This window comes from Rhinoderma darwinii, chromosome 9 (genome assembly GCF_050947455.1).
Source record: "Rhinoderma darwinii isolate aRhiDar2 chromosome 9, aRhiDar2.hap1, whole genome shotgun sequence".
Taxonomy (NCBI): Eukaryota; Metazoa; Chordata; class Amphibia; order Anura; family Rhinodermatidae; genus Rhinoderma; species Rhinoderma darwinii.
The window spans coordinates 61186299-61212673 of record NC_134695.1 but is presented as its reverse complement, the minus strand read 5'-3'; the positions used below and the strand labels follow the sequence as shown (position 1 = coordinate 61212673).

General features: G+C 45.1%; 1 protein-coding gene across 2 annotated transcripts in view; it reads right to left on the bottom strand.

Annotated features, from left to right (window-relative positions):
- Nucleotides 1-23093, bottom strand: part of AMBRA1 (autophagy and beclin 1 regulator 1) — a 79116-nt gene extending 56023 nt beyond the window's left edge. The window contains exons 1-5 of one of the 2 annotated variants that reach the window (XM_075837920.1): nucleotides 22818-23093; nucleotides 9090-9310; nucleotides 7691-7749; nucleotides 1863-2046; nucleotides 910-1082 (exon numbers count right to left, since the gene is read on the bottom strand). In XM_075837920.1, the coding sequence (XP_075694035.1) occupies nucleotides 910-1082; nucleotides 1863-2046; nucleotides 7691-7749; nucleotides 9090-9224 (551 nt within the window). In that variant the 5' untranslated portion in view covers nucleotides 9225-9310; nucleotides 22818-23093. The remainder of the gene's footprint in view (nucleotides 1-909; nucleotides 1083-1862; nucleotides 2047-7690; nucleotides 7750-9089; nucleotides 9311-22817) is intronic. The other variant, XM_075837919.1, reaches the window with a different exon arrangement.
- Nucleotides 23094-26375: the final 3282 nt, after the last annotated feature.

Sequence of the window (26375 nt, the reverse complement as noted above, 5' to 3'; positions counted from 1 at the left end):
TCGCAAGACTGTTTTACATTCACCTCGTTAGTAGAAACTTGGCCATCAGTATATGATCGTTGGGGGTCCGACACTCAGAGCGATCAGCTGTTCCGGCTGCCTCCGCGTGTCCGTGCCAGAAGCAGACGGCTCCGGTCACAGTATAGCGGCCGTGCTGCAGTACTCCAGCTCTGCTCCTGTTCAAGCGCCGCTATACTGTGACCGGAGCCGTCTGCTTCTGGCACCGGCCACTGCATAACATCCAGTGCCCTGTACAGCTAATCGGTGAGTAGTCCATGTGTCGGACCCCCACCAATCATATACTGATGGTCTATACAGTGGATAGGTCATTAGTAATGAAATATCGACCTGCGCTCGGACAACCCCTTTAAGAGTATGATCAGCCACAATGTAGCCGATTGATTTTAAGGCGGATCATTCGTACAAATGATCCGATCATCAACATGCCAGACTAAACTAGCCAATCAGGGAGCAGAAAATCCAGAGTGGGCTTGCGGAAAGTGGAAAATGATCATCCGTATTTGGCTGCTCATGCCACACACATTTATTTTCAGCCGGCAACGGCTGAAAGAATTCAAACCAACAGATCACATTTTTTGCAGCGGGAAGTCTGCTGTGGGCCAGTGCAAACAATCATTCAATTATAATATTCCAAGCTCGTCGGACGAAACGGCCATAATCGGCCATCTTTTATCTTAGGCGTGTGGCCAGCTTTACACCCAGTGGCAAATATGTGATTTAAAAAAAAAAAAGGCTGTAATCCATAGAACCGATACAAAACAGTATATACAGTATGAAGAGATCATTTATAGGGAAGAAGGGAAACAAAGAAAACCGACTCATTTGGAGTCACATCAAAGAAATACCCAACCTGCGGTCTTATGGGGTCTCTTAGGACGTCGAACTTACCGAACTCGCTCCATTTCACTGGCCGTCTTCACCACGGCAAAGGGTTCCCGCCGACTCCAGTCCCAGAAATGGATTTCATTAGCAGTGGCGATAAGAAGCAGCTGAACGGTGGGATGAAAGGCCAGAGATGCAATCGCGTTGTTACTATCTGTAAACCAGCTCTCGCTCCCGCCCTGTGGAGAAGAAAGTATTAGAGAGGCTGTTACATCCCGCGCACAACCACATTAAATCGCACTTATGTTTAGAATGTATAAGACAACTATGTAAGACCTTAATCTCAAAACACGAACAAAAAAAATTCTATGTAGGTCGGTACCTATAGGTAATTATCTGTGACTACAGCTTAGCTACGCTGCCTACAGGGAGTCTGAGACACACCCCCCGTCTCATCATTGGTTCAGACTGCAGCCCTGCTTCTTCAGATTGGCTGCTGTGTATAAACACAAGCCCACCACAAGCTCACCACTTAGGCCCCATGCACACGACCGTAAAACGGCCCGTAATTACGTGCCCATTAAATTCTATGGCCGACGGACACCTTACCGTATTTCTACGGGAGGGTGTCTGTGCCGTAGAAACCTGCCCAAAAAAAATAGGGCATGTCCTATTTTTTTATTTTACAGACCATGCTCCTATACTTTATAATGGGAGAACGGCTCGTAAAAAAGGCCGGCTGTCCGCGGCCGTCCGTTCCCGTAATTACAGGCACGGTCGTGTGCATGAAGCCTAAGCCAGTGCATGGGGAGCAGATTTCTATCAGAGCAATGAATAGGAACTAATACATTGACAAATAAGTGTCGAACTCATCTGGAGAGCAGGGGGTCAACCAACTCCAGTCAGGACTGGCGAACTGGCCGCCACGTCCAGACTGAGAATGAATGAAGAGGGGGATCGCACATGTACATTGATTCTGAGCTATAGTTTTCATCCTATACAGCAATTTAAATACTCACATGTAAATCCCATATACGCACTTCACCATCAAGGCAACCGGATGCAATGAGGCCTGGAATAGTGGGGTGAAACGTTACACACCACGGGGTGCGGCGATGTCCTACCAGAGAATGTATACATCGGCCGGTCTTCACCTCTGTTATGTAGATGTTGTGATTGACGTGAGTGGATGCCAGCAGGGTCCTGCAGGAATAAAGTGTACATGACCGATCTGCTCCAGAAGTCAGACAATGACGTATAAACATACAATTATATTACAAAAAAACATTACCACGTCCAACTATAATGGCCACTGCACACGACCGAGTCCCACTTGGGCCATTTTTCATGCCGTCCGATAGTTTTCACGAACCCATTCACCTTAGCGGGTGAATCGGTCTGTGAAAACAGACCTGACTTTCAGATCCGTGGAAAGATAGGACTTGTCCTATATTTCCACGGATAACGGATGGGTTCCGGCCGTCTTACACTATCGTGTGCATGAGGCGTAACGCTTTAAAGCGTTAAAAATAGACGCAGTAATGAGTGTATGCAGGAAGAGGCTCCGAACCACTGCTGTAACTTGTAGAATATGGACAAGACACTCTACCCAAAATATTGTTTAGATCGAATAGCCAAAACCCACTTTTTTTTTATAAAAAAAAAAATAAAAATAAAAAAGAACAGAAAAACCGTCCGTAAAAAAAAAACGTAGTCTCTTTAGAGAACAATAAAAATGTGAAAACCTTTTTTTTTTTAATATCTCACTACTTTGCTGAAAAATGATCAATTAATGTTGCAGACACAAAGCCGGAGGCTGCACTACTGAAACATCCTGATGCCCGCATGTGCCCTTCTGATTTGTCAGGTACAGTGTTGTCATGAAAACTTTGTGAGGATCCCATACATTCCCAACATATATACACATAACTTCCGCTATTCAAGGCAGGTAGGACGTAGATATTATTGTAATTGACAATATGGTTTCCATAACAACATTGGATCGGATAGAAATTAGAAAGGGACAATCAAAAAGTTGACCATTTAGAACGCACACTCTTTAAGGCGTAGTCATGAGCGGCCACTCCTCCAGCTGCTTATTGACAGCTTTCTCACTATGCACAATAATAGGGAAAAAGCGGTCAGTGGCGGCTGGGAGGGAGGAGCGGCAGCGCATGATTACCCCGGACTCCCTCCTATGGCGCTGCAACGCAAATTTTAAAAACAAACCATTCCCACATAAGTGACAGTCTGCCACTGTTTTATATGCTGCCCGTAATCCGGGGAACATACAGTAACTGGCTTTGAAAACTTGTTGTTTTTTTTAATTATTATTATTTAAAAAAAGTGTATCAATGTGATCGGGGCAACTTTGTAATTACATTTCATTAAAAATTATTTTTACTTTGAGATACAGCTGATTTGTATCCTGTATACAGAACAGCTGTATCTTGTGCGGAGACCTGAATCCGTCATATCTGTAGGATCCACCTGTAATCGATCATATCTAGGTTATGAACTTAGATGTGATCGACAGCAGCTCGATCCTGGGTATCGGAGACACGCAGGACCCGCTGATACTGAACCCGTTAGTCCTGCTGACCTGACGGATTCAGGTCTCAGTGCAAGAAACAGCTGCATCTCAAAAAGAAAAACAGGGTTTTTAATAAAACGGAATTACAAAGTTGCACCAAAACACGTTCTCAAAGGTGTACATAGCCTTTAATATAAGGACTCATTCGTTTGAGGTTGGTGGCCCTTTATGAAGACATTTAGCAATGCCTAATGTGTAAGTACATTAACAGCATTGCTAGGATGACTAAAACAAAAGCTTAAAGAGGCTCTGTCACCACATTATAAGTGTCCTGTCTCCTATATAAGGAGATCGGCGCTGTAATGTAGGTGACAGTAATGCTTTTTATTTAGAAAAACTATCTATTTTTACCCCTTTATGAGCGATTTTTAGCTTTATGCTAATGAGTTTCTTAATGCCCAAGTGGGCGTGTCTTACTTTAGACCAAGTGGGCGTTGTACAGAGGAGTACCGAAGTGTCGGGATTGTGAATAGACATCCTGTCCTGGTTGGATGCATTGTCTATTTACGGTCAAGAAATTTCAGTAACGTTAAAGGGGTTTTCCAATACTTTTTTTTATTTCTTAAATCAATGCAATGTTCCTCTATTAAGATATTAGTGCACTCTGTCTAGCTTTTTCTTGATAATAAATGGTTTTAGTAACATTACTCCCTATTGTTTACCTGGAGAGGTTTGTTTTGCTCAGTAAGTTCATTCCTCTTCTCTTCCTGTGTTTCTCCTCCCTGCATGCACTGCTCTAGTCCCAGCATGCAATGTGCATGCAGCAGTGCACTTGCTCCGCCTACTACACCCAGCTCTACTAACTTCTGCAATCCCAGTCTTCATTTTGGTGCTCTCATTCTATTACTGCTAGCACAAGCTGAAATCACTGGATATCTGCGTTTTTAAACAACACTGACCCTATATGATGATACGTAAAGTTTGGTCTTTATAATTATAAGTTTTCTAAATGTATATTAACTGTTTATACAGTCTTAGTTTTAAATACTGTATTTTATATATATATATAAAATAAAAAAAATTGAATTCTAACATGTGAATTGGGATAAAAGGAGCAATACCTGTGGATCGCCGCTGCATCCTGTGTCGGAGATTCACAGTGAGCAAGAAAAAACTAAAGGGAAGCAGCGCTCCTAACTAGCCATCGATGAAAAATAATTCCCCTTCATGTAACTCTGCTACCTGTCAACTGAAAAGTCATCCACCACAGGGAAAAATGTTAGTCCATCATGTCTGATTCCCAGGTGTTTCTTTGCGGTACTCCTCTGTGTGGAAACATTTTTCACTCTGGCAGCTGATTTTTCCATTGACAGGTAGCAGAGTTACACAACAGGAAAACAAATTCCCCATCATGTAACTCTGCTACCTGTGAACTGAAAAGTCATCGGCTGTTTGAAGGGGGTGCACCGCTCGTATAAGCGCTGCTTCCCCTTACTTCATCACACTGTGAATCGCTAACTAGTTCGTATAGAAGCGAAGTATTGCCTAATTATTTTTTTTGGGCTTCCAGTTCAGTTCTGAAGTGGCTTTGAGGGGCCTATATATTAGACACCCCTATGAAACACGACATTTTAGAAACTAGACCCCTCAAAGTATTCACAACAGCATTTAGAAAGTTTATGCACAAAATGTTTTACCAGAGAAACGCAACTCAATACTTATTGTCCAGATTCTGCAGTAGAAATATCCCACATGTGGCCCTCGGGCGGTAATGGACTGAAGCACCGGCCTCAGAAGCAAAGGAGCACCCAGAGGATTTTGAGGCCGCCTTTTTATTAGGCACCATGTCCGGTTTGAATAGGTCTTGTGGTACCAAAATAGTGGAAACCCCCAAAAGGTGATCCCATTTTGGAAACTAGACCACTTGAGGAATACATTGTAGTTTTCTTGGGGTGCATGCAGCTTTTTGATCAGTTTTTATTCTATTTTTAAGTGGCGCGGTGACTAATAAACAGCAATTCTATTGTTTTTTAATTCTATTTTTGTTACAGCGTTCACCGTGCGCTATAAATGACATATTCACTTTATTCTATGGGGCGATACGATTAGGGCTCATTTACACGAGCGTATTATACGTTTTTGCAACGCGCGTCGCAGGGACCTATGTTACTCTATGGGGCCGTGCAGACAGGTACGTGATTTTCACGCAGCGTATGTCCGCTGCGTGAAACGCACGACGTCCTATATTTGTGCGCTGTTCGCGCATCACGCACCCATTGAAGTCAATGGGTGTGTGAAAACCACGCATGTCGCACGGAAGCAATTCCGTGGGACGCGCGTGATTCACGCAACAGCACTGTAAAGGATGAATGAAAACAGAAAAGCACCACGTTCTTTTCTGTTTACAAACATCCAAACGGAGTGTCATAATGATGGCGGCTGCGCGAAAAGCACGCAGCCGCGCATCATAAAGGGCTGACACACGGAGCTGTTAAGTGCTTTTTGCGCACGCAAAACGCCGCGCTTTTTGCTTGCACAAAACGCACACGCTCGTGTAAACTCGGCCTTACGGTGACACCAGATGTTTATAGTTTTTTTATGTCTTATGGCGTTTGCACAATAAAATACGTTTTGTAAAAAATCATTCACTTTTTGTTACCTTATTCTAAGAGCCAGAACTTTATAATTTTTCCATCAATAAAGCCGTGCGAGGACTTATTTTTTGCGTAACGAACTGTAGTTTCCATCAGTACCATTTTTCGGTAAATGCAACTTTTTGATCTATTTTTAATACATTTTTTGGGAGGTGAAGTGACCAAACAATTGTGATTGTGGTACGGTTTATTATTATTTTCTTTTACGGCGTTCACCGCGCGGGATAAATAACGAAATAATTTTGTAGTTCAGGCCGTTACGGACGCGGCGATACCAATTATGTATCGTTTATTTATATATTTTTATTAATAAAAAAGGACTGATAAGGGAAAAAAAGGGGGATTTTTTTAACTTTTAATTTCTTATTTTTACACATCTTTTTTAACTTTTTTTTTTACTTTATTACTTTGTCCCACTAGGGGACTTGAGGGCAGGAGGCCCTGATCGCTATTCTAATACACTGCACTACATCCGTAGTGCAGTGTATTAGAACTGTCAGCTATTCACTGACAGCAAGCATAGTGGGTCCTGACTTTGTCAGGACCCACTAGGCTTCCGTCGATGGCATAGCCGGACGCCTTTGTTTGGTGTCCGGTTGCCATAGTAACCATCGCCGGCCGCTATCGTGTAGCAGGCCGGCGATGGTAACTTAACCCCTAAAAACCCGCGATCTCTATAGAACGCGGCTTTTAAGGGGTTAGACAGCGGGGACACAGCGATCGGTCCCCGCTGTAGGAGCTGCGGCAGCTGCTGTACGAGACAGCAGCTGTCACAGCTCCTGCACCTGTCGGGAAGACGGCCGAAACGGCCGTTATTCCTGCAACTTCGTATACACACCGCTACACACCTTCAACCTTGCGCATGCGCAGTGTAATATACACGGCCGCTGAAGACGCAGCCACATAATTTCACAGAGCATGCGCGGTGGAGTGTGTTCACCACGCATGCTCTAATTCAATAAAGAAGCACGTGGTACGGTTACGTCATTTTTGACGTAACCGTACAGTGTGTAAGCCGGAAACCGGAAGCAAGGCAGAAGACCAAATGGACGGGTCTGCACAGGAAGTGCAGATTTTGCATTGCTAAGGGGACGGCGACGGAGGAGGATATACGACGCTACAGCCATCTGATGAAACGTAAGTACATTGGAAAGTTATATCTTTTTCATTGTTTTATTTAAATAAATGTAATTTTTTAGTTCCGGAATACCCCTTTAATGTGGGTGTATGTGGCTGCACATAGTGAACAACGCAGGATCACTATGTGCAGAGTAAATGATTGGGGAGAAGTGTATGACGCTGATTGGTCAGCCTCATACACTCCTCTGTACAACACCCAGGTGGTCAAAAGTAAAAACACGGCCAGTTGGGCATTAAGAAAGTCATTAGCATAAATCTAAAATTGCTCATAACTTGGTGAAAATAGATAGGGCATTTATAATGTGGTGACAGCCTCTTTAAAGAGAGAGATTCGATGGCATCTCCAAAAAATACCCTATCAGTTTTTAGAGTAATGTTGCCATTTCTAGGCTTAGACCAATGTATTCTACATGTTCTTGGCAGAAGAGAAGGACTCTCGTAGATGATCCCCTGCCAGCAGGCTGAGCAGCTTTATACAGTCACTCCTGCCAGTGAGAGAGAGGGTAGAGGATGAATTCACCTGTCTGGGCTGAATGCCAGTAGGAATGTAGAACGCGGACTGTCTGGAAGTTCCACCTTCTGCAAAGTAAACAAGACAAGAGACAATAGTCATAAGGTTAGATCTAATACGGTCATTGAGAAGAGCCCTTGTGGCTGATCCGCTATAGGTCTCTGAATACATTTAACTCGCTGGGGTGCGGAGATGATCACAATTGTGGCCCTTCTCTATTACCAACAGACACTATTCCAAATAAAACTGCAAGCTGGAAAGCACACCCAGAGGGAGAAGGTCAGATGATCACGGGGGATTACACACAGTGACCATTTCTCCAGCACTGCCATACTAGCAAAATGTGTAATAAGTAAACCTACGATAATGCGGTAACACCTCTGAGTAACAGGTGCATTCTACAGCAGAGTCGCATGCAGACAGCAGAGTCGCATGCAGACAGCAGAGTCGCATGCAGACAGCAGAGTCGCATGCAGAGCCCGTACGTCAGCACACAGAATCCCTTCGGTTATGTATTATGGAGCTGTAGAATAAGACTTTGTAACGTCTACTGTGTGTCAACAAGTTCTCAAGTAGAGATCTCATCACCTGGAAAGAAGTTATGCTGTGTTCACATCACATTTGAACGCCACATTCGGCATATGCGCTGAGTAAGCTCCAAGAGCATACCCGATGTATTGACCCGACGTATGCCGAAAGAGCATACCGCGTTGGCATAACATTTTGACTGTATGGAATTGTAGAATAGATGACGCTATTCCTTACAGAGGTATTCAATACAATGGGACCCTATAGGCAACGAATGCCACTGTATACCTATACAGGGGAAAAATGTCAAAGGTATACACCAGGAGTGCATCTACATGGAAATTAATGAAAATGACAAAAAAAAAATGACAAATTGTGTGGACATCCATACCTAAATAAACATTGCACCTTCATACAGTCACGTATGACTTTCTGAATTCTTTTATATCATGCTTAAAGGGACGGAAACACTTTTAAAATAAACTTCTTGAAACTAAAAAAAAATAAAACTTGTGTACTTCTCAAGCAATGAGGCTGACCTCATCAGATAGTTTTTGAGGAACGGAGCAGATCAAACTGGACAATCCCTTTAAGCAACCTGCCCGAGAGCACTTGAGTATTCTGCAGCTAAATTACTAGTTGCCTATGACTGATGAAGAATATATTTTAATTGCAAATTAATTTTATATCTACACCAGTCAACCTAGCCAGTAAGTAGAACTGGATTCTATTAAAAGATACAGGTAAAACAAAACTTGAATAAAAGTTTGCTGTGAGTCTTTGGTCACGTGATATGTTGTTCCATTGCCGGAGCATCACTGCACTTGGTGGCTTTATTTGGGGGAGAAACACCCTAGATAAAATGTATAGGATCGCTTACCTTGCCCTCCCATTTCATGAACCGTGTTTTATCCTCTACCAAACACTGTAGGAGTCGCTGGGCTCCCTGCGCCTGCGTACCCCTCTCTCGGCCAGAAAGGATCCGGACCGCATTCTTTTCAGGCACAACCCTCATGGCACCGCCGGCGCCGTCACAACAGCTTCTCAGAACAGAACGAAGGAGATGACATCCAGATGCAGACAGACAGACTTCATGGAAGACTTAAAGAGAAACCAGAATGTTGGTCAGCAGAAATGTCAGCTAGTTCAGACTCCCATTCTCCTCCTGTAAATGATGTTGGCACAGATAGTACTGCCTCCCTATCTTTCCTTGTACACAATGTAGGTACAAATAGTACTACCTCCCTATCTTTCTTTGTACATGATGTAGGTACAGATAGTACTACCAACCGATCTTTCCTTGTACACGATATAGGTACTGATGGTACTGCCTCCCTGTTTTTTCTTGTATGTGATATAGGTACATATAGTACTGCCGCTCCTTGTACGTGATGTAGGTAGAGGTAGTACTGCCTTCCTGTCGTTCCCTGTAAATGATGTACCTAGAGAAAGCGCTGCCTCACCGTCTTCCCCAGTAAATAAATAGGCACAGATAATACGGACTCCCCTTTTCCTGTAACTGACATAGGTACAGATAACACTGCCTCTCGATCTCTCCTTGTAAGTGATTATAGGTAGAGACAGTATTGCCTCCCATTCTTTCCCTGTAAATAACGTAGGCACAGATAGTACTGCCTCCCAGTCTTTCCCTGTAAATAATGTAGGTACAGATAGTACTGCCTCTCGATCTCTCCTTGTAAGTGATTCTAGGTAGAGACAGTACTGCCTCTCAGTCTTTCACTGTAAATAATATAGGTAGATAGTACTGTTTCCCCATCTCTCCTTGCACATTATGTAGGTAGAGGTAGTAATGCCTCCCAGTCTTTCCCTGTAAACGATGTAGGTAGAGATCGTTTTGCCTCCCTGATTTTACCTGTAAATAATGTAGGTACAGATAGTACTGTCTCCCTGTCTCTCCTTGCACATAATGTAGGTACAGATAATAGAAGGGTCAGTAGGAAAAACCATGGCTGCTGCACTCAAACTGAAAGTTGAATATTTCAGAATGTAAGAATTTTTATGTCACCTTTATCGCCGCAGAGTCGGGAAAAAAAACCATTTGATAACAATTAAAAATATTTGCGTCGTTATTAAAAATGACACGTGACGTCTTTCTTTTGTAGTGATTTATGGATATCGCCCCAACTAGCTTATACATGGCATGAGATGCTAATCGCGACCACCTGCCGGAAATAAACGCTCTACTATGCTGAAGTATCTCCGGTCCGATTTTTTAAATTTCCATTAAACCAGGGTAACTAGAGAACGCTTATCAATTATTCCGGCCACATTATTTGTGCTTCTATGGAAGTCTTTAGTCTTCTCGTTCTCTGGTCACACACGCTGAAATATGGAAGTCAAACGTACGATACTGGCTGTGATAAGGCAGCAAGGGGCCAAGTGGACGGCTGCCGTCAGCTCGAGGGTGGTCAGAGACATTCAGACTAGAAGGAAAGGAAACCAGCCTCAATGTTTTCCTATGGGGAGAAGAGTTGCACAATATGGTCAGAACTCGTGTGGTCGTCGCAAGTTACCGACAACTTATACGTTTCCGTAATACGACCATTTAACCATGACTTGCGGCTGTCGCAATGTCCCCGTGGAGCCCCAGCCTACAGTGGATGCGCAGAAGTCACAACCACCTTTTTTATTTTTAGGGTTGGCTGTTTTTTTATGTTTGCTCTATTAGGCCATGTTCACACGGTCAGGATTTGCAGAGGCAAAACGCGCCCTGGTTTTTCCAGTGTAGAATACGTACGAAAAGTAAATATGCTGCGGATTATAAAATCTGTGGTGCAGTCATTGTTCTGCACAGTTTTATTCCTGGAACATGTGAATGGGACCTAAAAATACTTAGTCAGCGGGATTCCTGTAGATTCTGTCCGGATTTAGGCGTGGAATCTACGTGAAAATCCGGGCAGAACCTACAACATGTGACCCTTAGGGAATATTAGTGACTGCAGATTAGCTACATTCTCTTATGGTAGTCAGAGGTAGACTACAACTCATATCCTGTCTCATCAGAGGCTCGGGCTGCTGCTCTGTCGGTCCCTCATGCTTTAAACTGCAGCTGCTTGTTCAAAACGGCTGCTGCGTAAAGAGGTCGTCCAATGAACTAACAAGGGACAGTCACTACTTCCTAGATGTGGACATGAGCAGGATGCACGTCGACCAGATGGGAGGATATATGCAGATTCATGCAGCAAGAATGTTTTCATCCACTGACAGCAAACAAATTGAATATAAAGTAGCTTAGAAAACCGTGTGACTTTTCAGTATACAACCCCCTTAAAAATTCATAATCAACAGTGTTTGAATTAAGCAGGCCTAATAGCATGCAAATTAGCTCTCCTCCAGAAGTAGAGCTAATTAGCATAATTTTTCCCAGGCAGCACTGCCTGTAATACACCCCACACAAGCTGGATCTCCACAAGGAGAACCAGTGCTCCCCAAGAGCAAACTTATATAAGATTGAAGCGGTCCAATAAAAAGATAAAACTCCACACAAAGTTATAAACTTGCTGTCACAGGGAATAATAGATCGTATTCAGCTACATTGCTGGTGGATTGGGCAGGTTTACTGTCCCTTTAAGTGCTGGAGTAGATTTCCTGTACAGCGTCTGGGTGGCTGCCAGGTGCACATGACCCAGTCGGCAACGAAACTGAAGAAGAAAACTGGAACAAAACAACTCAGATTATTCCGCAGTCAATTAAGAAATCAAGAAAGAAAATGTGTCAACATCCAAACTGGAACATTCCCGAATTTAGACACATCTCACATGAGCTCAACAACACTTTACGGTCCGCAAAAAATTGTTTTCCCTTAGGCCGTGTTGTGGCTTCCGTTGTAGCGTATCCGTCAAGGACCACCAGAATAGAAGTGAACATTTCCATTTAAAAAAAATAAAAAAAAACTTGATTTCGATTGGTTTTATTTTTGCATCAGTTGTGCTCAGTTAGGCTTCGTTCCGTCAGGTATCCATTTTTCTGACGGAAGAAATACCGTAGCCTGCTGCGCTTTCCGTTTTAGTTTTTTTTTTAACATTGAAGTCACTGGATGACTGATACAAACTAATATGCCATCTGTTTGTATCAGTAAGGGCCTGTTCACATCATCGTTGGCTTTCCGTTCAGGGGTTCCGTCGGAGGTTTTCTGTCGGGAGAACCTCTCAACGGAAAGCCAAACAGAAACCTTAGCTTCCGTTTGCATCACCATTGATATCAATGGTGACGGAAACATTGCTAATGGTTTCCATTGGTCACCATTCCGGCAGGTTTCCGTTTTTTCAACGGAATCAATCGCGCAGTCGACTACGCTATTGATTCCGTTAAAACGACGGAACCCTTGGACAACTGACACAAACGGAAACCAATTGCACAGGATCAGTCACCATTGAAATCAATGGTGATGCAAATGGAAACCTATTGTTTCCGTTTGTCTCAGTCAGGGTTCCGATCTAACAGGAAGCACAGACGGAACGTCAGAACTCAGATGTGAACGAAGCCTAAAAATGAAAGCAAGAAAGATGCAAAGATAAAAACGGATCCGTTATAACCGATGACAAACTGAAAGAGTCAGTTTTTTTGACGGATCCGGTAAACCGATCCGTCAAAAACAAATATATTTTACCTTCCGTTGCATTCAGTCTGTCCGTTTTTTATTTTTTATTTCAACGGATCCGCTAAATCGGATGCCACAACACAAATGTGAACGAAGTCTTACCCCGTTTTCCGTTGACACGTCGTTCTGTTCTCATCCAGGCTGGCCTCCTGGGATTGCACTGTAGTCCATGTGACCGCTGCAGCCTGTGATTGGCTGCAGAGGTCACATGGAATGAAACGTCATCCCAGGATGTCAGCCTTGACGAGAACAGAAAAACGCGTCGCTATGACAGAGAACGGGGAAAGTAAACTTTTTTTCAAACCTTTTTATTAATTCTAAACGAAAAAAAGCTTTCATTCTCTGAGCGGAGATTTTTGCTGGGGAAAAGCAAAACTTTTCCACAGTGCAGGTCAATTTATGAGCGGTTTTTCAGCTGATTCTTTCCGCTGTGTGTGGATGGGATGTGTTCAAATCTCACCCGCTCTGCTGCTACTGTAATGCGCTGTGGATCTTCCGCAGTGAAATCCTTTGCGGAAAAAAACCCTCAGTGCTTACGTTAGGCAGAGTTCCGATTTTACGTTTCATTGTGGCACAAAGTAAACGCAGTAGATCTAGTAGGGGTCACTGATCCCTAGGCCAAGATCCGGTGCCACATCTGGAAATGCAACACGGCCCCATGAGGCAGTGAATGAGTCTATGTTGCCGTTCCTACCCAGTAGGGAGTCTGGAGGGGCGCTATGTAGGAGAAAAGCCAAAGTGGTTCTTTTATTGTAGGGAATTGTGCATCCTACAGGTCAGATATTGATGGCTCATCCTGGGGAAATGGAATCAATATCTGTAGTTCAAAAAACACCTTTAGGCCTCATTTACACGAACGTAATATACGCGCGTGCGACGCGCGTGATTTGCACGCATGTCGTACGCACCTATATTAGTCAATGGGGCAGTTTAGACGATGCGTGAATTGCGCTCAGCGCGTGTGCGCAGAAAAAAACTCACGACATGTTCTATAATCGTGCGTTTTTCGCGCACTCACGCACCCATTGAAGTCAATGGGTGCGTGAAAACCACGCATGCCGCACGGAAGCACTTCCGTGCGAACTGCGTGATTCGCGCAAGAGCTGTCAAACTCCTGAATGTAAACAGAAAAGCACCACGTGCTTTTCTGTTTACAAACATCCAAACGGAGTGTCAAATTCGAGATGAGCGCACCGAACTTCACCGGGTTCGGCCAAACTCGTTTTGACCGAAACCGGTAAAAAATGTTCGGGTACGCGACGTCAGGAGACAGTCACTGTCCACGGTGCTGAAAGCGTTAAACTGGTTCAGCACCATGGACAGTGACTTCCGCTCCGAAAATCCATGAACCTGTAAAAAAAAAAAAAAAGACGTTCTGACTTACCGATAACTCCGGTCCGACCTCCCGGGATGACAGTTCAGTCCAAGTGACAGCTGCAGCCAATCACAGGCCAAGCACAGGCTGCAGCCAATCACAGGCTGCAGCGGTCTCATGGACTGCGGCGTCATCCTGGGAGGTGGGGCCGGATGACAAGAGAGGGACGCGTCACCAAGGCAACGGCCGGGAGCCCGGACTGGGGGAAGCAGGAAGTTCTTGGTAAGTATGAAAGTCTTTTTTTATTCACAGGTTGGTGTATATTGTGTTCGGCATTCACTGTCGAGGGTGCTGAAAGAGTTACTGCCGATCAGTTAGCTCTTTCAGCACCTTGGACAGTGACGGGCGTCGACTAGCCTCATCTCTATGATGGCGGCTGCGCGAAAATCACGCAGCCGCGCATCATACACGGATGACACACGGAGCTGCCAAGTGCCTTTTGCGCGCGCAAAACGCAGCGTTTTTTGCGCGCGCAAAACGCACACGCTCGTGTAAATGAGGCCTTAAATGGATTTAAACTTCCTTTCTGGGAAAACTTATAGACGTCAATGAAATAGAAGCCATAAGTAAAGTTCTGTTTACAGAAAGTAATTGGCCAGAAACACGATCATTGCTTCCATTAAAACTTCTGAAACACATAATAAGTGTAACGCTAATCTTCCATGCATGAAAGGCAGGGTGCTCAACTATGTAAGGTCGATCAATTAGATCAGTGAGGAGGGATTTACCATGGACAATTATCATTACAAATGCGGATTACATGGCTGGAGAAAGCCCGTTTGCCATGGCGACTAAAAAAAAAAAAAAAAAAAAAAAAAAAAAAAAAAAAAATCGGGGACAGGTGCTTCCACCCACCTGATGCTTAACGCTGGCCACATTGACAGACGACCTCAGCTGTCAATAGAAGAGCTTCCTGTCAGGAGTGGGCGCCTCGCGGGAGCACGCAGGTGGTGAGTAAATGGTGGACGGGGGAAGTTACTGCAGGCTGGGGAAAGTGTGGCCCTGTTGTGATCACTAAGAAGGGAGAGGGGGGGTCTGCTGTCATTACTGGGAGATAGGGTGGGTCAGGAGTACTGCTGTGACTACTGGGAGGGCATGCTGGGTGGATGTTTGCTCTGCTGTGATCACTTAGGGTATGTGCACACACACTAATTACGTCCGTAATTGACGGACGTATTTCGGCCGCAAGTCCCGGACCGAACACAGTGCAGGGAGCCGGGCTCCTAGCATCATAGTTATGTACGATGCTAGGAGTCCCTGCCTCGCTGCAGGACAACTGTCCCGTACTGTAATCATGTTTTCAGTACGGGACAGTAGATCCACGGAGAGGCAGGGACTCCTAGCATCGTATATAAGTATGATGCTAGGAGCCCGGCTCCCTGCACTGTGTTCGGTCCGGTACTTGCGGCCGAAATACGTCCGTCAATTACGGACGTAATTAGTGTGTGTGCACATACCCTAAGAAGGGGTCTGGTGTGACTATTGGGTGGTGGGTTGGGTCATGAGTACAGCTGTGACTACTGGGAGGTGGGGTGGTTCAGGAGTACTGCTGTGACTACTGGGAGGTGGGGTGGTTCAGGAGTACTGCTGTGACTACTGGGAGGTGGGGTAGGTTAGGAATACAGCGGTGATAAATGGCAGGTGGGCTGGGTCAGAAGTACTGCACTGCCCTGCTGTGATCACTAAGAAAAGAGAGAGGTCTGCTGTGACTACTGGGTGGTGATTTGGGTCAGGAGTACAGCAATGACTGGCACGTGGGTTGGGTCGTGAGTAGTACTGCACTGCCCTGCTGTGATCACTAAGAAGCGAAAGGTCTGCCGTGACTCTTGGGTGGTGGGTTGGGTCAGGAGTACTGCTGTGACTACTGTCAGGTGGGGTGGTTGAGGAGTACTGCTTGTATTACTGGAGGGTGGGATGGTTGAGGAGCGCTGCACTGCCCTGCTGTAATCACGAAGAAGGGAGGGGGTCTGCTGTGACTGCTGGTTGGTAAGTTGCGTCAGGAGGACTACTGGGTGGAGGCTTGTTTTTATTACATGGGGGGAGGGGAGAGAGGAGGCCCTGCTGTGATCACTGCAGATCCCATCCCGTCTTAGTGACTACTAGGGAAGAGGCGGGCTTTTTTTGTAACAAATTTGGGAAAGGTGACTGCTGGACACTCTAAAAGGAGAGGGACACATTGCGAAAAGCTGCCATGAAGCTACCTATTTTGCTCTACAATGTGTCATTGGTGTCCCCTAACTTCTGAAGATTTGTGGAGGCCGGTCTCATCATAATCCATAACTGTAATCACATCTGTGTATACTGCAATCTATAGAAATATAAATCACACAATTACATAACTAGCACAGTATACGGACACAAGTCGTATGTAGAGCGTTGGGCTTGCCCATGGCCAGCCAATCGGAGGCCTAGTTTAATCTTCTAACCTCCACCAGCCAAATAATATCTGCAATTTAATTGGTTATAGAAAACAATGTTTATATAAATCTGTCGCATTGTAACAGACTCAAGGCCGTTCGTTACACAATGGTTACTTCTTGCATAAAGATTGACTTTTGCTCCATCAAACATAAGGTAATGTCTACTCTGACTGGGAATATTTATTTTGCAAGTGATAACATCAAATATTTTGCAATACTCTACAAAGGGAGAGAAGGACGCCATTAACGGACTTTTCCCACCAAAGTAAGTTTTGGTAAATCGTTAGGATGTGTCCTTCACTTACCGATCGGTGGGAATCCGAGTTTTTGGACACCCCATTAAGAATGGTGGAAATATGAAATATTATATTAAAGAGATTTTCCACTCAAACTCCCGGCAACCCCGCCGGTCAGATTTTTTGTAGGGGCTGCGGCGCTCGTACAAGAGCGGCTTCCCCTTCATTTCCTTTGCTGCTCGTATTGTAAATCGCCGACACTTGTAGCGGCGGTTCCCAGTATTACAGCCTTCTCTTCTTGAAGTGAACGGGAGAAGGTTGTAATACGGTGAACCGCCGCTGCAAGCGTGTCAGCCATTCACAGCGTGAGCAGTAAAGGAAACAAAGTGGAAGCAGCGATCGTACAAGCGCCACAGCCCCTTCAAAACAGCTGATCGGCGTGGATGCCGGGAGTCAATGAGAAATTGATAGCCCATCCTGAGGCCAGGCCATCAATTTCTTGGGACTGGAAAACCCCTTTTAAATTGCCAATGGGGGAAATATATGAAGACTGGCCTAACAAATGCCAATCTTAATGTACGTCGATGGAAAAAACGTGCCAAATATCTCAAGAGTTGCACATCTCTATATATATTTTTTGTGCATCTTTGGCGGTCAGTGTGACAAAAATGCAAATCTATGCCTGTAATTAACAGGTATAAATTTGCGCCATAATTGACGTCAGTTTCTGGCGTAAGTCATGATCAATCTGTCATTCTGGCGGAGGCCCCACAATATTCGGTTTAGCGCCGCACCTCTTCTGGAAACGACGGCGTGCACCAAAATCTGAAACTTTTTCAAGCCAGAAAACGGGCGTAAATCTGTTGATATATTCCCCCTACTGTGCTGTACTACTCCTCTGACCACTTTGTTCTAGGGATCGCAAGTCATGAAGACAACTCGTGTTCATATGCCCTAATAGGGTATATGGAGGTCATAAAGTGGGGCCCCCACTCGGTACCACCCCTATAAGCGAAACCGGAGAGTTGCTCTGAAAAGCAGCTCACGTTTTGGCATGTAATACATAGACGGCTACTCATCTGAATGGCCAACATATCACCGTACATTTCCCCTGCAGCCGATTGCCACGGTGGCTCCAAACTCAAGGGTTTATGGAAGATGACCCTCGACCTTCATGGCATGGGCAAATGCAAGTATCTTGTCACAACAATTATATGAAGAAAGTTTCCCGCCAGTTGCTATGGACGCTGTTGCTTGTGTGTAGCCGTGGCCTAAAAAGCTCTGACAATTACAGGTCACATTGTGATAATTGCTCCACTACCACGCCTGAATAACCACATAAAAAAACACGTTAATACAACGCGGCACAACTTTTTAAACAAAAAGGTTCTACCCCTAAATTAATGTCAGAAAAATCCGATCTATACCACTACCCTAGATGTGGAATGGTAGCTAAGCAGGTCTGACAGTCTGGTTGCTAGGGTAACACTGCCTAACAACCACTTTTTCAGTAGGGTAGCCAGTCAGCACACGCCGATCTCAGATTACTCAGGTCATCTGAAAACAGCAGAACTACCAATGGATAGAAGGGGGAAGGAGGCTTGGGATGTCTTACACGGTTAATGCCCCAGGAACTGCTGGGCAGCCGCTCATTTCCCCTTCAAATGAACAAAATAAATAATGAATTACATTGAAAACATGAACAGAGAGGAACATGGGGCAGGGACATCGATGCCTACATCATGTACAGAGAGAGGCAGGGAGGTAGTGCCATCTGTGCCTACATCATGTACAGAGAGAGGCAGTGCCATCTGTACCTACTTCATGTACAGAGAGAGATAGGGTAGTAGTACCATCTGTGCCTACATCATGTACAGGGAGAGACAGGGTGGTAGTACCATCTGTGCCTACATCATGCACAGGGAGAGGCAGGGAGGTAGTGCCATCTGTGCCTACATCATGTACAAGGAGAGACGAGGTGGTAGTGCCATCTGTGCCTACATCATGTACAGGGAGAGACAGGGAGGTAGTGCCACCTGTGCCTACGGAGAGATAGGGTAGTAGTACCATCTGTGCCTACATCATGCACAGGGAGAGACAGGGAGGTAGTACCATCTGTGCCTACATCATGTACAGGGAGAGGCAGGGAGGTAGTGCCATCTGTGCCTACATCATGTACAGGGAGAGACAGGGAGGTAGTGCCATCTGTGCCTACATCAAGTACGGGAGAGGATGGGAGGTAGTACCATCTCTGCCTACATCATGTACAGGGAGAGACAGGGAGGTAGTCCCATCTGTGCCTACATCATGTACAGGGAGAGACAGGGAGGTAGTGCCATCTGTGCCTACATCATGTACAGGGAGAGACAGGGAGGTAGTGCCATCTGTGCCTACATCATGTACAGGGAGAGACAGGGAGGTAGTGCCATCTGTGCCTACATCATGTACAGGGAGAGACAGGGAGGTAGTACCATCTGTGCCTACATCAGGTACAGGGAGAGGACGGGAGGTAGTACCATCTGTGCCTACATCAAGTACGGGAGAGGCAGTGCCACCTGTGCCTACGTCATGTAGAGGGAGAGACAGGGAGGTAGTGCCATCTGTGCCTACATCATGTACAGGGAGAGGCAGGGAGGTAGTGCCATCTATGCCTACATTATGTAAATGGAGAGCCAGCACCATCTGTGCCTACATAATTTACAGGGAGAGAAAGGAAGGCAGTGCCACTAATGCCTACATTAAGTTGTAGGCAAAATGATTTACTTCTCCCCTAGCAAGCTGACCACCACGTTACACTGAAACCAATGCATAGAGGTGGTAGTCCCCGGGCTGTCACATGGGGCTTTTCTGTAATAATATGCTGTCTACTAAACATAAAATATATAATCTAATAAAAAGTTTAGTAACGCTGAACTATCATTTTGTCGCCATAGACATATCAGATCATCGGTTATATCCGTATAATATACCAGTGCGCCGGTTTCCTGAGACACTTACTGACATATTATTGTGGTTAGAAAGGGAATTTATCTGTTATTAAAAATACACTTTGTGGAGAGCTGATACATATAAATATTATATATAAATATAGTATACAATACTAAATTGTTTGGGTTATCGCACTTCCCGCAGGACAATATACTGCTTGCCTCCACAGCTCCCATACGAAAGGGGATGTCTATGATAAAACAACCCCCTCAAATAATAACGAAATATTCCCAGCAGACTTTAATCGGGTCAAGATAACCAAACCATAATATAGTTACCATTTGCGTTTAACGCCGGTGCTGTGGTCACCCCCTGTCCCCGTCCCCCCCCCCCCCCGTGTCACGTTTACACCCTTAACCAATGCAGCCAATTGCTGGCCGCAGAAGTGACGTGATCACGTGTTATGTACAATACATTATCACCGGTGGATTATAAAACACGACACAGCGCAGTAACTAATCCGCAAGTATATTACGGTTATTTTCACCCGTTGCGGCTATTTTTAGGGGTTCTAAAATTCCTTTAAAAACAAGATTCTACAGTATACAAGGAGTTCTATGGGTCTGATAACCAGGCGCCCATTAGGTCCACTTGCGCTTATGTGCTGTGTACTTGCAATACAACATGGGTTTTATTTTGAGGAAGGAAGTTGCTTTAATACCGAGGTTACGTAAAAAAATAAAACGCAAATACATCAGAACAGTCACAAACAAGAACAATTCATAGAGCACGTGCTGTCTCCTGGAAGTGGCACATTACGGTGCGCGGCAGAACGGTAAAAGCTGCAAATTGACACAGGGTGAAGTAATAGCGCATTATGTGTACAATATTAACAGTGCCAGGGCAGAAACGGCCGAACTGTTATCATGGTGAAGTAGGTGTAAAGTGAAGCATTGCGACCGTAGTAATGGCGGTACGTTGACGATCAGTGATGCGATGTGTCAGTACGTGCGGACACGTCGCTGTATGTGCGGACACGTCCCTGTATGTGCGGACACGTCCCTGTATGTGCGGACACGTCCCTGTATGTGCGGACACGTCCCTGTATGTGCGGACACGTCCCTGTATGTGCGGACACGTCCCTGTATGTGCGGACACGTCCCTGTATGTGCGGACACGTCCCTGTATGTGCGGACACGTCCCTGTATGTGCGGACACGTCCCTGTATGTACCAGTATGTGCGGACACGTCGCTGTATGTACCAGTATGTGCGGACACGTCGCTGTATGTGCCAGTATGTGCGGACACGTCGCTGTATGTACCAGTATGTGCGGACATGTAACTGTATGTACCAGTATGTGCGGACATGTAACTGTATGTACCAGTATGTGCGGACATGTAACTGTATGTACCAGTATGTGCGGACATGTAACTGTATGTACCAGTATGTGTGGACATGTCGCTGTATGTGCCAGTATGTGCGGACATGTAACTGTATGTGCGGACATGTAACTGTATGTACCAGTATGTGCGGACATGTAACTGTATGTACCAGTATGTGTGGACATGTAACTGTATGTGCCAGTATGTGCGGACACGTCGCTGTATGTACCAGTATGTGCGGACACGTCGCTGTATGTACCAGTATGTGCGGACATGTAACTGTATGTGCCAGTATGTGCGGACATGTAACTGTATGTACCAGTATGTGCGGACACGTAACTGTATGTGCCAGTATGTGCGGACACGTCGCTGTATGTACCAGTATGTGCGGACACGTCGCTGTATGTGCCAGTATGTGCGGACATGTAACTGTATGTGCGGACATGTAACTGTATGTACCGGTATGTGCGGACATGTAACTGTATGTACCGGTATGTGCGGACTCGTCGCTGTATGTGCCAGTATGTGTTGACATGTAACTGTATGTGCCGGTATGTGCGGACATGTAAATGTATGTACCGGTATGTGTGGACATGTAACTGTATGTACCGGTATGTGCGGGCACGTCGCTGTATGTACCAGTATGTGCGGACACGTCGCTGTATGTACCAGTATGTGCGGACACGTCGCTGTATGTACCAGTATGTGCGGACACGTCGCTGTATGTACCAGTATGTGCGGACACGTCGCTGTATGTACCAGTATGTGCGGACACGTCGCTGTATGTACCAGTATGTGCGGACACGTCGCTGTATGTACCAGTATGTGCGGACACGTCGCTGTATGTACCAGTATGTGCGGACACGTCGCTGTATGTACCAGTATGTGTGGACATGTAACTGTATGTACCAGTATGTGTGGACATGTCGCTGTATGTACCAGTATGTGTGGACATGTCGCTGTATGTACCAGTATGTGCGGACATGTAACTGTATGTACCAGTATGTGTGGACATGTAACTGTATGTACCAGTATGTGTGGACATGTCGCTGTATGTACCAGTATGTGTGGACATGTCGCTGTATGTACCAGTATGTGCGGACATGTAACTGTATGTGCCAGTATGTGCGGACATGTAACTGTATGTACCAGTATGTGTGGACATGTCGCTGTATGTACCGGTATGTGCGGACACGTCGCTGTATGTGCCAGTATGTGCGGACATGTAACTGTATGTGCCAGTATGTGCGGACATGTAACTGTATGTACCGGTATGTGCGGACATGTAACTGTATGTACCGGTATGTGCGGACTCGTCGCTGTATGTGCCAGTATGTGTTGACATGTAACTGTATGTGCCAGTATGTGCGGACATGTAACTGTATGTGCCAGTATGTGTGGACATGTAACTGTATGTACCGGTATGTGCGGACACGTCGCTGTATGTGCCAGTATGTGCGGACATGTAACTGTATGTACCAGTATGTGCGGACATGTAACTGTATGTGTGCCAAGAATAACATGCAATCATATATGTACATACACCGGCACATATGTGCACACAGCTGGGCCCCGGTACACACACACGTACACCGCACATCCCCAGATGTCATCCCTGCCCGGTAAAAAACCCGGGATTATTCACCTCTCTGGCGGCGCAGGCCTGGATGGCTCCGGCCTGCGTGATCGGGGCGAGTCCTGGGCCTGGCAGGCCGTTTTCTATCCCGGACCGCGTTATGGTAGGAATCCCGGCTTTCGTACGGACAGCGGAGAGCAAAAAAAAAATCGTTGGCTTTAGACAGATACCGTGAACAGCAACCATCCGGGACAATGGCGGCCGCCAGACCAAAGTAGCTGCCAGTCGAAATCACCGGATACCCGAGCGAATCGATGGGGAAGCCAACTAGGATCAAACTGAGCCAATCAGAGGGCGGCGTCTTTTTCAGACAGCAGCAATAGAACGCTGAAAGAGATGTCAGCAGTTGTAGGCTTATTAATAGAGCTGAGAGAAGCAGATTGGAGAAGAGGGATATTTGGCTTTTTAATGGCTGTGGGGCTGCAAGTTCTCTACAAAAGATTCTGAGACACTAGAGTGATAATCATTGGGATAAGCGTGTATGGCGACTTATAACGTGTGGAAAAAGTCATATCCATCAATACTTCTTGTACGATCTGACACTACATAAAAGTCGTTTGCGTCTGCTACAAAACACGCAATTGAGTTATCGATAGAAAACAACATTTCTTTACATATCAAAAAGCAAAACAATTCGGTGTTATCAGTCTGTGAATATAAAAACATTTTGACTGCGATTTTGGGGTATTTTGCTTTTTCACGTGGATTTTTTTTTACTAAACGAAAAAAAAATAATGTCATGTTCCATCGGACGCCACGTTATGTAACTATTCTAGGCGTCAGACCCCACTGATAACACGTTTATAGCATAACCACAGGCATAGCTATAGACGGTAATAGTCGCACAGGGGGCCCATAGACATGTTGGGGGACCCTGTTACCGATTTTGCTCTGGGGCCCCCCGAACTTCAAGTTCTACCACTGAGCATACCTAACTAATAATCCAACCTGTAGAACGGTGGTCTACAACCTGTGGCCCTCCAGCTGTTGTGCAATCTCTGCATGCCCTGACAGCCACTGGTTGGAGACCACTGTAGTAAATAGAGAAAAATACTTTGGCTATGTTCACACTTCCGTCCTGTTTCCCCATTTAGAACATAGCCTTAAACATTCAAATCCTTTGTCCCCAGCCGTAGGTCTCCCTCAGTCCGGTGTTATTAGGCTTCAGTGATGGATCATCCATAGTAATATAAGGTCGCGTGACCACGTCATCCACTGGCTGCAGTGACGGTTCGCCCATAGCGGCCTAACATTGCACAGGAACCAATGAACGACACAATCGTGACATTATATCACTATAGAGGGGAAAAAAAAGTTTTAAGGGATATTTCAGCCTTTAGCAGATCTGACCGCTGGGACCCCTACCGATCATCAGAACAGGGGACTCCGGTCTCCCATTCCCCTGAGCCGCAATACAGCAGTTAGGAGTTTAAATGCAACGTAGGCCGGGCATGTGCGTTGCTGCTGGAAAGAGCCAAGCACAGCGCTGGCAATCGGAGGGGTCCTAGCGGTCGGACCCCCACCGATCTATTTTTTTTCCATCTATCCAGTGGATAGGTGAAAAATGCTAAAGACTGGAATACCCCTTCAACTTTGTGTATCAGGGCACTAGATAAGAATCTTGGGTTTAAAATGGAGGCACCCATGTCTTATTTGTGATAGGCAAAAAAAAAAAAAAACACCATGGAAATTTTTGGCCAATGATTTTTGATACAAGGATCCCCTGAAGTTATACACAGTTCTCATTGAAATCAATGGGCAGTCTGTGTAATGCATTTCTCTGCTCTGGCTAATTGACGAGGTTCCTGAACAAGAATTCCATAAGGGCATGTTCACACACCGCGCTTTTAGGAAAAACTGCATGTTTTTATTGGCAAGAAACGCTGCGGCCAGATGTTAGCTGGAAGTCCATGGGGTAATATTAAACGCACTAGTGTCTTATTTATTGGTGGCTTTTTTTTGTCTTGCCTTTTTTGGCTCACTGGCGCTTTTTCTAAATTGCAGCAAAGGGTTGGTGTGACGCTTTTTCAGGCAGTTAATGGCATTTTTCTCACATATGGATCAGGTTTTTATTTCCTGATCCAAAAAACGTACATGTTAATGTGTCTAGTGTTTTTTCAGAAAAAATTATCGGCTGCAAAGAGGAACCTTTGTATTACATATTCTTTGAATCACATTATTTGCAATGTGAAAAACACCACATGAAAAAAAAATGAATGTAAAAATGCAGGTACTAAAACGGCTGTAGAAAAACGGGTCAAAAACGCCAGTGTTTTTCCCGTGTTGGGAGACCTCTGGGCGTAGGCCCATTGAAGTGTTTTATTTTCTGTACAAACTTTTTTTTATTTGAAAGATTTGAATAAAAATCTTGATTAAAAAAAACCCCCCAAAAAAACCACAGGCTTTTGACGTGCTTTGTGCGCGCTTTTCGGCGCTTTCTTTGCCGCATAATTAGGACTCCCATTGACTATGGGAATTAGGCGCGTTTTCAGCGCCAAATAACTGACCTGACGCTTTTTTAATGAAAAACGTTCTATAAACACGTGCACGTAAAAAATGCATCGTATGCACTTACGGCGCGCTTTCCTATTATGTCAATGGGAATATTAAATCAAGTATCTTTGACGCGTTTTTCAGCGTGTAAAACGCGCCGTAAATGCGACAAATCATTCAAGTTTGGATTTCTTGAGACAGTCGTGTCGCAGTATGCTGCGGGTCGCAACGTAGCCGCATTCACTTTCATTACTGCGATGCTGCAAGCACGACTCTGCGGTCACGACTCTGCAATCTTTGGCCGTGCAACCTGTCGCGACTAAAAGTCGCCATGTAGCCCTACATGGATGTAATTCATGAACAGTTCAAGTCCACCAGATTGGGAAGCGTTTTTTTACCGGCTCTCGGCTCTGTATTGGGGGTGTGGGAGGGGGGACAGCCGTAAAAACGGACACCGCACATCTAGCTGATGTGGGGGAAAAAACCCACAAAAATTTAGGTGTGAACAGAAATAAAAATTAAAGCTTGTAGTTGCTTGTTTGAAAGTTATTGGTTTACAACTAGAGTTGCATTTTTGGTCTCAAAATTATTCATAGGTCCCAGCGTTCACACGTTGTGGTCAACATGTGTTTTGCGGCAAAAAAAAAAAGAATTTCGACCGGGACGTGTGAACTCGGCTTATTAGTAATGCTTACCTCCTGTTTACTTTCTTCAGCATAGGCTTATTTTTAGCTGTCCGTCATTAATTCTTTAAATAAGGCTCTAGGCGTGGCTTACACATATTTCCTTCACTTACCAAGGCCCCTACGAGATGGGCGTGCATGTGTTTAAAGGGGTTGTACAGAATTTAAAAAAACATGGCGGCTACTTTTTTTCAGAAACGGCACCACACACCTGCCCATAAGTTTTGTCTGGTATTGCAGCTCTGCTCCAGCGAGTGAATGTGGCTGAGTTGCAATACCACACACAACCTGTGGGCAGGTGTGGCACTGTTTTTGGAAAAAAGTAGCTGCCCTGTTTTTCTAGTCCTGTACAACCCCTTTAACGGTCCATATTTTGGATATAACACATAGA